This window comes from Anabrus simplex, chromosome 1 (assembly GCF_040414725.1).
Source record: "Anabrus simplex isolate iqAnaSimp1 chromosome 1, ASM4041472v1, whole genome shotgun sequence".
NCBI classification, from domain to species: Eukaryota; Metazoa; Arthropoda; class Insecta; order Orthoptera; family Tettigoniidae; genus Anabrus; species Anabrus simplex.
The window spans coordinates 443,015,532-443,029,063 of record NC_090265.1 but is presented as its reverse complement, the minus strand read 5'-3'; the positions used below and the strand labels follow the sequence as shown (position 1 = coordinate 443,029,063).

The window sequence follows — 13,532 nt, the reverse complement described above, 5'->3', positions numbered from 1 at the left end:
CATCGGTCAGGAGAAAATTCTCCCCGTCAAACATTTTTTAGGATTTTTAGGATTTCCTCACGAAGAATAACTTCCTCGGAACTTCTTAGCTCTTTTTGTACTCCTTGAACATGGCTTCTGTTTCGGTACAGCGTACTCTTTAAAATTGTAGAATAGCGACTCCTTTTAACGAATTCGTAACCCCTGTTTAGTAAAGGCTATGGATTTCTTCTTCAAATACCTGAGGAACTGCCGCATTGTTTTCCTCGCGGGATCGCTTCTTCGCTCGAAATATAGCTTTCTTTACGTCCAAGTTCGCCTCGACAGGAACGCACTGATGACCGATCATTCTCACCACTGTATCGTTTTGACACACTAGCCTTCCTTTACACTGGAACTTCTACTGTTTTATGCATACCCATGTCACCAAACATCCTTGTCTTCCCCGTAAATGTCTGTAAGAGTATCCATTATATAAAGCACAAGGCTTACTTCTATTCATCTCAATGAACTCCATGTCGTAAGTAAGCACGCAGATAACAGCACAAGCTACATCAACAGTGGATGTTTGCAGCTGGAATAAGTATGCTGAAAACTATAGACTAATATTACCTGAAAAATAGTTCAAGAGAGAGGGGACAGATTGGGAGAATCCCCGAGTCTATCATTATTACACGGTTATCTGGAGAACGCCCTAATTAGCGGTCCCCCTGCTGGAACACCCTGAGAGGTCGCTGATAATTTTACATTGGTCGCAAATGGGACAGAAACTCGTCTTTCTTCACATTATTTTTTCCCTCTGAAATGGGAGTGATCGCAAATGGGACACAGCCCTGAGAATTGATCTTGCAACTACCGATACTAAACTACTTTAAAAAACGACAATTCCCTATTAAACTTGCATTTGTCATTAATATTAACAAGTCGCAAGATCAGACGTTATAGGAAATGGGTATTTTTCTAAAAGAACCTCTGTTCAGCTGCGGACAGTTGTATGTGGAATTATCCAGTGTGCGCTGCTTTGACGATGACGAAGTTAAAATTGTACAAGGGACTGGCCAGGGAAAGCTGATTGAGTATTGTGGTAAAATATTTACTAAAAATGTCCTTTACAACGTACTTCAACATTAGTGACATTTGCAACATGTGCTAAGCCACGAAGAATTGTAGGTAATAAAGAAGAAACGCACAGAAACAAAATTAAAAACATAATTCTACCTTCATAGAGGAGGTAAGTCGTTACGCACCGAAATAATGCTAAGAAATTCACAATAACTTTTACTATTCTATTTTAAGGCATTTGTAGTAATAAATAACTGATGAAAGTTCCATCAGCGTTCGGTAAGACTGTTTTACATTAACACATTCTCTGTATCGATAGAACCGAATTCTTTTAAATTAAGAGTCCCTGACCTCAGCACACATAAGAAAACCAAGAGAAAATCCAATCAACCAGTTTTCTCCCCCGGGGAACAATATCCTTGTTCATTTCTTCAATCTGGATGAAAGATTCAGCACACCTTTCTTTTTCTAACCGCAAACGGATCCATACGCCTTCAGCGATAATTGCCACAAAACGAAGTGCGAGAAGAAGAGGCTTCAGTTTGAAATTAACGGTTCACTGCTCATCTCAAATAGTTGTATATTCAATCATCAGTTTTGAAGAACAAACATATAAATAATGCTAAGTTGCATTACTATCACATTCGTTTAATGACATTTAAAGTTTTTTATCCAGCCTTCAAAATAACGTATATGTATTGTCCACCAGGCAACATGAAATAAGTAAATTTACATAATATTGGCACTGTTTCTTCCCCTGCGAATTGAAGAACTCGCCTAGGAGCGACGAAAAGAATGCACAAGAAGCGTCGTAAAGATTTTTTTTGGTGTAGTGCCCAATTTACATCAAGGGAGCGAAGACAGAATGGTAACTAAATGTTCCATTGGAATTATCATGCAGATTAGATTATATAAGGAGTTCGTCTTACTTGGAATGGATCCATATCCTTAAAAGCTGAAATAAACACATTAATTATGTCTAAAGAAACTTCAGTAAAGTCCATAGACTTATCTATTTCTGATTTGGACAAGGTGATGGTACATCCTTCGAAACCAATAACAGCTGGACGTTTTCAGCATTGGTTTCCAACTGGTACCTTATTACGGATCAGTAATTCATAGGACAGTTCAGAACTTCTCAGCATACGGAGGTCAGGTACTAATCGGGAACTCATGGTGATACGAGACGTGAAACAAAAATAATAGAATGACTTGTAAGAATGCACCTTGCTTGACATAAATCTTGTAAACGAATAAAATAATCATGGTACAGTGATTCCGGTGATTGATCAGGTACGTGGCATATCACATTCTATATGTATGGGCACATAGAAACGGGAAAATTAAGCATCATCAACCACGCTCTGCTACAAAAAAATATAACAGAGCAGGGCAATTGTAGCTATCACAGTTATATTTGAATTTGCGGAAAGCATACACCAAGAAGTACTTACCACTCACTGCAAAAGAAACGTCAGAATCATGCTGTAACATATACCATGCTACATGCACGATCATGTTTTATATTAATGCGCAACAGCTTATTATGTAAGTAAATATGGGGACAGTCATGTTATTATTAAGCTAAAATTAATTTTAATGTTGTAGTGTACATATCTGGGTTGTAACAATAAGTTAGCATTTCAAGTATTTATTTGTTAAAATACTAGTGATGGAATCCGATTCATTTGATTCCGTTCATGTTACTGAATTGATACAGTGAGCCGATTCACGGCTCATTAGAGTCTTGATCCTATTGCATCTGTGTAGTGTGTACTGATACGACAGCCGCAACAACATTCAATGCTTCATTCTATGAACTGCTTTCCTCTGTGTCATCTAACTTTCAGATTCAGTACTATACTTGCTTATTATATTACAGCACAAAACTTACGAATAATAATAATAATAATAATAATAATAATAATAATAATAATAATAATAATAATAATAATAATAATTGACATAACTCAAATTTTATGCACTACCTAATGGTTTTCCACAGTTCTTTGAATTAGATGTAAAAATACCTATGTCCACAATAAGTAGCCCACATATTAAATATAAATCAAATAAGTTGCTTTACATCGCACCAACACAGATAGGTCTTATTGCAATGAAGAGATAGGAAAGGGCTAGAAGTGGGAAGGAAGTGGCCGTGGCCTTAATTATGGAACAACACCAGCATGTAAATTTAAAGATAAACATTTCATGATGTCCCGTATTGAACTGTATCACAATTAAATTGAAATAACAAATAATGTAGTTCAACCTATTCAATACAAATAAATAAGAAATGTAGTGTTACATTTCTATTTAATTATAAGCGAAAGCGGTACCAGTTTCGACCCCAATCTGGGTCATCATCAGCCGAATAAAATGCAAAAACAATGCATAGGTAAATAAGAAATTAAAGAATGAGTTTTTCACTAAAACAGTTGAAGAGGCAATATAAGATAATGGGAATTGACACTGTGCAATTTTAACCTCCTGAGGCCTGGCGTCCTTTTAAAAGCACACTGTTCAAATATGGATCGTTTATTTATATTTAAAAAAAAAATAGCAAAAGTTTGTGTTACCAATTTTCGGAAATTCATTGACCTTGGTGTGGTATGCTTCTCACTTCACTATCACCCACCAAGGCACTGTTAGGGAAGTAAACACTTTTATGAGATTTGACCAAAGGAAAAATGGTCTGGGCCTCAGGAGGTTAAATCGTAAAATCTAGAAGAAATAGAAGGTCAGTCACTTATATGAAGTAAGGCGCAATCTTCTGAATAGTAACACAACACACGCAAAGTTCGGCAGTCTCAACATGTTTACGAGAAGAGGTGAACAGTTAAGTGAGCCAGCCTGCATATACTATCAGGCGCGAAGTCACAACACAATTTAATAAATATGAAGTCCCAAAATTATGTAGAAGTCGAAGACAAGTCGCTTGATTGAAACAAATAGTGTTATGACTTCGCGCCTGATAGTATATGCAGGCTGGCCCACTTAACTGTTCACCTCTTCTCGTAAACATTTTGAGACAGTGCCGAACTTTGCGTGTGTTGTGCTACTATTCAGAAGATTGCGCCTTACTTCATATAAGTGACTGACCTACTTCTTCTAGATTTTACGATTTAAAATTGCACAGTGCCAATCCCCATTATCTTATATTGCCTCTTAAACTGTTTTTCTGAAAAACTTATTCTTTAATTTCTTATTCACCTATGCATTGTTTTTACATTTTATTCGGCTGATGATGACCCAGACTGGGGTCAAAACCGGTACCGCTTCCGCTTATAATTAAATAGAAATGTAACACTACATTTCTTATTTATTTGTATTGAATAGGTTCAACTACGTTATTTGTTATTTCAATCTAATTGTAGCACCAGCATGTGCCTGGTGTGAAAAAGGGAAACCACAGAAAACCATCCTAACAGCTGCTGACGGTAGGATTCGAACCCGCCATCCCCCTAATGCAAGCTCATAGCTACGCGACCCTAAACGCACAGCCAACTAGTTCGGTCATCTTTGAAAATGTCTTTTTCTATCAGCAGAAGATTTTTAAATCGTCATATTTTGTATAGGCTACACGAGATGTACAGTAGTTCACTGGTTTTCTTAATAAACATATTTTTATTTAAGCTGTTGCATCAGAATGCTCACTTACCGTCCACGCACACCGGTGATCTCGTGATTAGATTATTGAAGTATTATGCAATGATGCGACATACGAACCGAGAGAATACTGAGCGGTTCTTGCCAATATAAAACAGACAATTTCGAGTGGTCATGAGCATGACTCATAGCCATAGGGTAGGCTAGATAATAATGTTATTGGCTTTACATCCCTCTAACAACTTTTATGGTTTTTGGAGACGCCGAGGTGCCGGAATTTAGTCCTGCAGGAGCTCTTTTACGTGCCAGTAAATCTACCAATACGGGGCTGAGCATCTTCAAATACCATCGCATGGAGCCAGGATTGAACCTGCCTAGTTGGGTTCAGAAGGCCAGCGCATCAACCGTTTGAGCCACTCAGCCAGGCGGGGAGGCTAGAGAGCTGAGTTTAATTAATTGTCGAACATCAACTAGTTATGAAAATACTGATTTATTAAACTAATACGGTAAATAGAATAACCTAATAGCCTACGTACTTACAAGCTAGGTACTTTGGAATTATGTTTTGACTACCCTTTTAACACTGCAAATAAATCCATCTATTATTTAAAACTACCTGTAAGAAGAGGACAGTGAATGCAAGCTGGGTATTATTTTCAAATGAGCTGAGCTCGAGAGTCCATTATAGCGTACGATTCTTTCACTGTACCATGGCTCTGTTCGGCTAACCCGCCAATGTCCAGTGTGCTGATAATGAACCGTATGTGTCTTGTGTCTCACTGAGCCGTGACTACGCATGATTCTTTCAGTGTGCCATGATTCACTGTGTCTCGCTGCAGCGGTAGCTCGGCTCCCCGCCAATGTCGAGTGTCCCGCTAGTGAGCCATGAATGCGCTATTCAGCACTGTCCGCTACGAGTCAGCTGAATCGTGTGCCTTGGGCTCTCCGTTCCTGTGAATCGATTCACTCGGACAATCTTTCTTGCAAAACTAAATAAATATAGCATTAGAAGTGTAGCTAATGAATGGCATGAATAGTTTGTAATTAGGCGGAATCAAATTGTTAGCTTAAAATACAATGGTGGTGGAAACACTCCACTTAATGAGCAGTTATCTGATGAGGGTACCATCAAATTTGGAATTCCACAGGGGCCAGTCCTGGCCCTTTTCTTTACTATACAACTGACATAACCCAGAATATTGATTCAGATGATACCCCACTTTTAATAAAGGGTAAAGCAAATGAGGCTCTGCAGCAGTCTGCTGATGCTGTCACAGAACAATTATTTGAATGGTCTCAAGAAACAATTTTCTAATAAGAAATTGTGGATATATGGTACCACTTAATTTCCATACCACTCAGAACAGGATACCTGCAACTCCAAATATAAATTGAAATTACTACCAAACAGGAAACAAGCTAGAAACAAAACTTTTAGGGATTTGGGTCAGCATGATCTCAAGTGGAATAAGCGTATACAGTGTTAAAATTCAAATCTGAGCACAGTGTGTTTTGCTTTACATATTGGGCCGATGACCTTCGATGTTAGGCCCCTTAAAACAACAAGCAAGCTTTACATATTTTAAAATCTTGCACAAGTATCATAACATTAAGAAATGCATAATATGCTTATTTCCATGCACACTTAAAATATGAAGTAATGTCGCCAGGTGTTCTAACTACTTCCGGGATTCAAAAGAGAGCACTTAGAATTATGATGAATGTTGAAACTAGAGAATTCTGCAGACCTACATTCAAGACTTTAAACATCCCCCATTACCCTGTATCTATATCTTTGAATGTATTCTGTTTTTCAAAAGATATTAATGAATAAAGACAGTTTCCTAATGAAGAATAGCTGTATTCATGACCATAACACAAGACACAAACAAAACATTCACATGCAAATACAAGCACATATCAAAACAGAACATTTCACATAGAAACCAAATTATACAATAAACTACCATAAGACATCAAATTTGCCCCGCAAATAAAAACGTCTGAAGGACTGTTAAAGGCATACCTGGCATACCATTGTTTTTATTCTATGGATGAATATTTAAATAGGTCGTAAAATTTATTCAGTTATACAATTACAAGATTAGAATATAAAATGCACGTAGCTATTCGTTATACAGAATGATTTGTTTTATATTATAGCTTTAAGATGTATCCAATATCAAAATGCACTTTTTATACATGTATTTGATTTGATGGAAGAATAAATATATTATACAGAGATAGAACGTCCTCGGCCCGTGGGCGTATTCGTTTCTGTAACCTTCGAGGCCTCAGTGACGTAGCGGCGAATGACTGCACGTGCAGCGGTGTCTGACACGTGGGCGCCGCCTCCCCCATCAGGTTGGCTGTGCAGCGGGAGCTGAGCCTCCAGCGTGTCAACGTCACACGGGGCGAGGCGATAATGGACCACTCTCACTCCATCCCCGCTCCACAAAATAGCGAACTTACCACAATATAATTCTTAAAAGCCCTAGTGGTGTCCTTTCCAATCCTACTCCCGTTCTGTTGTAGAAACCCCGATAATACACCTAAATGGACAGTATCTTACCGGATATAAGTATGCAGGGCTGATGAATATTTTGTTCCAAACTCTTATAAGTAAGCATAAACATTGTGTAAGTTTTGTTCTCTTCCTTCCGAATTTCAGGTCTTGTACATTGGAAAAATAAAAGTATCTCACAAGAAAGTTCCAGACTCATTCATCGATGATGCTTTAGAGAAGTTCCGTATTCATGAGCTGGAGAAAGGAAAGGGAAAAGTTCCTAAGTGTAACAGTAGTGATCCTCCACATAGCAATGTTGTCATCACCCTGGGTAAAGAAGAGGAAAACGGCCGCCGAGGATCTCAGGTATGCTGTGGCAAGCCATCTATTAATTAATTAATTAATGATTTAATTAATCAGTCAATCAATTTATATATTTAAATTGATTCCAACGAGTCTGTAGGGTCATGCAGAGGGTTTGAACCGGTCATTACATTCTGGTGGGCAGTGGTAGTGATGATTGTTTTAAGAGGAAGTACAACTAGGCAATCATCCTCTATATAGCACTAATCAGAGAGAAAAAAGGGAAGGGATCCAACGGTTAGAAAAAATGAAGGCATCGACCAAAGAAAAACAAGTGCCACGAAAGGCGTGAAAATGAAAGTGAGGAGCCTGGTGCAAGTAAGTTGAAACAATGCCAGGATTCAGTCAAGTGCTCCGTGGCGCCAACCCACGCTCCCAAGTTGAGAGCCCTTGGGCTTCTGGCGGGCATTACGTAGCTAAATACAGATTGTATATAGCAAATATTATTTAGTGGTCGATCATATAAACACATACTACATTAAATTTGTACGTCATCAGTATGAAGGATTCGCACCCGTGACTCCTCAAGTGTGGGGAAAAAGCGGTAGAGAAAGAAAATAATTATTTATCATTAAAAATAAGGACTGGCATTTTACATTTAATTCAATTCAATTCCATTCTCTATTTATCACTAAAAATAAGGACTGGTGTTTTATATTTGATTCAGTTCCATTCTCTATTTTATAAAAATCATTAACATGCAATTACTGCCTAATGCTCAGAATATATTACAAGATGAAAAAGCAGCACTGTCCCCACCCCCAGTCCCTCTCCATCGTACAGAACTAATGTGCATATATTCCCATTGTCACACCTACTTCCCCTCCCCTCTCCCCGAATCAGAATTTCTCCTCACTCCCCCTTACCAGCTGCAAAGACCAAGACCAGAAATAAACAAGAGGTGACAGTCCAGACAAAGTTCCAGAAGGTAACGGATGACAGCAGCCAAGATAAGGACTGGAAAATTTCCATAAATTAAAAGTGACAGTAGCAAACTAATACATTCATTATCTGTATAATTTTTTTCATAACATCACCAATTCATAATAATTTTAGTTTATGCAATGTAAACAATATTGTGCATATATGCATATATTTAAAGTGATCTGATAGAATATGACAGTATTCTTGTAGAACAAAATATGACCTTGTTTGTTTAATTGTATTTTTTACAGGTATGTTTTAGTGTTATATATTATATTTTGAACTTATGTGTTTGACAGACTGAAAACATTTTAATTTACATGTATGTATATGCATATAAAAATGTTTGTCTCTCTACGAAGCAAGGAAAAAAACATTCAGATAAGTGTTTGGGTAACTGTGCAATCATATTTTGGTGACTACTGAATTCTTGATTGTATTTTTACAGTAAATTTACTTGGCCTACCCTCAGTGGAATTATTTTCCCCCTCAATATTCAGTGTGTATTTTGTTCATTAAATGGGTGCTCAAGGCAGTCCTCTTTTTAAACACTAAAAGAAAAATAAACTTTATCTTGTATGATATGTAAAAATTTGTAATGCCTGTGTGTTTTTGTACTGAATGATAAATTGATTTATGTGTCTTAATTTAGGATTCAACCTGCTCCAATGAAATGAGTTTGACAGAGAATGTTGTTTCTCCAACTGTTCTGTCACCTAGTACTCTTGTCCCAACCAATAAACAGAATGTGCTGGGTGGAATGAACAAATTGGGGGGTTCTGTGGAGACTCTGCATATGGCTGGCTCCCAAGGAGCTCCTGTTAATGGACAAAGCAAACAAGTAAATGGCAACTCAAGATCTCATAGTCCACTTGGAGAACCTACATGGACCAAGCAGAAGTAAGTAAACATCTTAGGTCATTTCTTCCCTTACCACTCACTTGTCATAGTGTATTCACAACACTTTTAGGTCAGAAATATAGAAGTATAGGAATGAAAAGGAACACATAATAGATTAAACACAATTACAGATCCATGTGGGAAGAGGGAAACTGGAACTGTACAATGCTGCTGCTGCTGATGATGATGATGTGAGAAGAGGAAACAATAGAAAAAGGAGTCAAGGACAAACCTGAAAACAATGAAAGACAAGGCCAGTTCCCACATCTTCATACACTTTTGTTTTCAAGTAGATTGGCTCTCTCAGTATCACACCCAGTTCTTGTGCATCTGTTCTTCTCAGACCCTGACAAGCTTGTTTTTGCTTCATATCTTCATCAAGAAGGCAGGCATCAACTTGCAATGTGGAGCCATGCAGGCCAGGCAGATCTTCAGTCTTGACTTGGGAAGTGTAGGATAACAAGAAAGCTGGATGAAGGGGGGGAAGCAGAGATAAAGAATTCAGTTGATACGGGATTGGGGACACTGGGCAAACACAGAATGAGAACAGAATCCCAGTAGGTCAATGTAAGTAATTGAAAGGAACAAACAGCCGACAAATCAAGTCATATGAGGGCTGTAACAACTATTAAGTACAGCTGATATAAAAGAGATACTCCTATGAAACATGTACAGTCCCTCTGTGTAGTCCCCAACAATGTGTAAATCCTGTTGACAGCGATGTAGAAGCTGTAGTATCCCTGTAACATTGCCTGTTCTCTGGATGGTGTGAATAGAGCAGTATTGCCCACAGAACTTCGGAAACAGTTCAGAAGCAGATGCCACAAAGTGTTTCCTTCATCTTCAGTATCAAGTCAGAATCACAGGGGCTTAAGTCTGGGAATTATGGGGGATGATAGAACACTTCCCAGCCCCATCGAGTGTATAAGCCAGCCACTGGTTGCGCGAGATGTGCTTGAGTGTGGTCTTGCAAGATATTGGGGGGGGGGGCATCTGCAAAAAGTGTCACTTTCTTGTGCAATGCTGGTTGCAGGTGATGTTATAAAAATTAACAGTAATATGCATGTTCACTGTCTGTCTGTCTACCGGGCAAGTTGGCTGTGCAGCCATGACCTTGCATCCGGGAGATGGGATTCGAGCCCTACTGTCAGCAGCCATGAAGAACTTTTTCCGTGGTTTCCCATTTTAACACCAGGTAAATGCTGGGGCTGTACCTTATTTAAGGCCACGGTCGCTTCCTTCCCACTCTCCTATCCCACCGTCGCCATAAAACTTATCTGTATCGGTGCAAATTGTAATTGTCGCATTAAGATAACTCCATCACAGTTGCCCACCAGAATCACCACAGTGTTACGAGGTATGCCTGTCTCTCAGGCTAACTCGTGAATCGTCTGGGTTGTATCCATTTCCAGCAAACCACTGACTAGTTGCACGTTCTCGTAACTGATACCAGGACAACTTGACCGAGGCATGTCAACCGTACACTGTCGTCCATCGTTGAAGGTTTTACCCACCATGTCGTGGTTTGATAAGGAAACCCCTAAAATCCGGACATGTTATGAAGACAATTATGACAATGTCATGCTGTATAGCCACCGGCACATCCAGTTTTAATCTGGTTGCACTGTTCCTGTTTCAAGAACATCTTGGATAATAACCTTTTCATCAGTCTCTAAAGCCTTGTATAGACGGAGATATTTCTTGCATCATAACTGGCACAAGAACACAATGTTGTCGTGTGACCATCGACCTAGCATGCCATTTGGTGGTTGGATGCCAATAAATGCCAGATATTGTGCCATTTTCTTAGCCATTTTAGTTTGGAACAATTATTGAAGTAATGCTACCAGTGTCTATGTGTAGTTGAATGTTTAGTCGATGCCTCCAAGGAAGAGATTTGTTTATATAATACCAAGTCACCAGATTACCATAATAAGCATACTGAAAAAAAAAAAAAAAAAACCTCTGGAAATAATTGCATGTTCATTGAATAACGTTAGACTGTGGATTACCAGCAACATTAAGATGAAAATAAAACTTTTTAACTAATGAAGTTATTTTAAATGTGACAACATTATAATGTATTGAACAGGTGGATTCATAATAAAACTTTATTATTGTATAAGAACATTTTCTACCAACACGAGGAACTTGTAGTGCAGAAGTGAGTTTGCTGCTTGATTCTGATGGCGTAGTGATAGTAAGGAAATTATTCCATTTCAAAACGTAAATTTTCACAACCACTAAATTACATAAGGGGCTGCCTAGCCGAGGTGGTTGTTATCTCTGTATAATATTATTAAATATGTGTTCTCCTGAAAGTTTGTCGTAAGCAGGATCATCTTCCTCCTTAGTGTTTCTACAAGGAAGTAATTTTAATGGAAATAGGGTAAATATAGAAGCTATTCTTCTAAGTTTTTGTGTTTGTTTTTGTTACTCCTCTGCCTCCAGTACATAGACCTTATGTGTATTTCCGACTGAGTTACACTAATCTCACTGAACACTGTATCATCCCTTACTCACTTGCGGATATCAGTTGGGCCTAATTATTTAAGCCATTTTCATGTCTATTATCTCCAACTTACAAATATGATAACCGGTGTCTACCCAGCTTTCAGACTTGGCCTGAAAGGAAAACATTTTGAAAACTCACATTTTGCCTTTGCTTGATCACAACTGCAAACTAGCTGAATAAGTGCTCTCCTTTATTTCAACTTTTGTTTTCTTTCATTATACAGCAAACCATTCTTCTTCCTGGCTTAGGCTTCCTGGGTTAGGTGGATTTGGCCCAGTTAACAGCCAGATGCCTTTCCTGATGCTAACTGTATCTGGAGGGATGGTGTATGTATATTTACATGAAGAGGAGTGTATTAAGTCAGACACAAACATCCAGTCCTCCTCCTCCTCATCATCATCATCATCATCATCATCGTCGTCGTCATCATCATCACCATCCATTTCCCTTGTCCAGCTCCTGCTGGGTTGGTTTGTTTATGGTACCTTTCCACCTTCCTCTATCTGACTACCAGTGTTCCTCCTTAACTGTGTTCCAATCCAGGTTTCTTTAATTATACTATTCTTGATATTTTCAACCACCTTTGTCTGAGTCTACCTGTCTACCTGCCCTCCCTCTGTCTATTTAGATTTTCATGATCTGCTTTGACATCCCTCCCTCTTCCATCCTTTTAACATGCACAAACCATCAAAGTTTATCCTTCTCCATTCTGTCAAAAAGTTTTTTCATGGAACCAAGAAGAGGGAAAGGTATTCTACACATGGTGCTCATAAAACCAGATGAGCTCTATAGAGAAACTGAAGTGAAAGATGGTATAAGAATCATGAAGCTGTTTTTGTCATAATTAAAAATAAATGTAACAGAAAGGAATATCATTAAAGTAGGACTATTAGGCAATACAATAGAGTTAATAAGAGAGGCATAGGGAAATTAAAAAAGTAATTATCAATGGAAAACGGTAAATAAAAATGTAAACAGCCTCTGGGATGGGTTTAAAGCAATTGTTGAAGACTGTGAAAACAGGTAAGTGGTAAGGAATGGTAAGGACCCATTATACATAGTGTATCATAACTGTATCAACAAAAAAAATCAGGGTTGCTTTTCGTGTTATCTTAAGAATGATTGTGCAATCAGATTGGCAGAGAAAATTTTTCTTTTTGAAAAAATTAGGTTACTTTGTTACATCCGGGTGCACGATTCAAATTGATGAAGCGCCGCTGCCGTGCTTCAGGGAAGAGAAGGGGCGGGAGGGGAAGTGGGGTGTTTGATGGAGACAGTGGTAATGTTCCACGCGTATGCACAAGTTTCTTCGTTTGACTCACACAGGATTGTCATTGTTTTTTACAGGCAATATCCACAGTTTGTTCATTAAACAGCCGTAACTGCACACACAGTACAAGATCACACTGTAATTCAGACACGCTCGTCAGTCGAGGAATGCACCAGATCGTTTTTCCTCTCGTCTGTTGCTCTGTATTATTTAACATGCTCAAAGATGCAGCGCTTCTGCCCCACGATTGTGTATTCCTTCACTCACAACATTGTAAATGGACTGAATGCTGAACGAAGGAAACAATACACTCAGTGGTTTGAAAATAGTAATGAATGAAATTTTTTTGCAGCCGAATGGCCAATTGGTACATTTACATTTAATACATTAATACATGGAAATTC

At 38.4% G+C, this 13,532-nt stretch overlaps 1 protein-coding gene across 3 annotated transcripts in view; it reads left to right on the top strand.

The window, feature by feature from the left end:
* Positions 1-13,532, top strand: part of plx (PTB_TBC1D1_like and TBC domain-containing protein plx) — a 624,596-nt gene that overhangs the window by 475,749 nt on the left and 135,315 nt on the right. For all 3 annotated transcript variants that reach the window (XM_067135187.2, XM_067135188.2, XM_067135192.2), the window contains 2 exons: positions 7,322-7,522; positions 9,096-9,343. In XM_067135187.2, the coding sequence (XP_066991288.2) occupies positions 7,322-7,522; positions 9,096-9,343 (449 nt within the window). The remainder of the gene's footprint in view (positions 1-7,321; positions 7,523-9,095; positions 9,344-13,532) is intronic.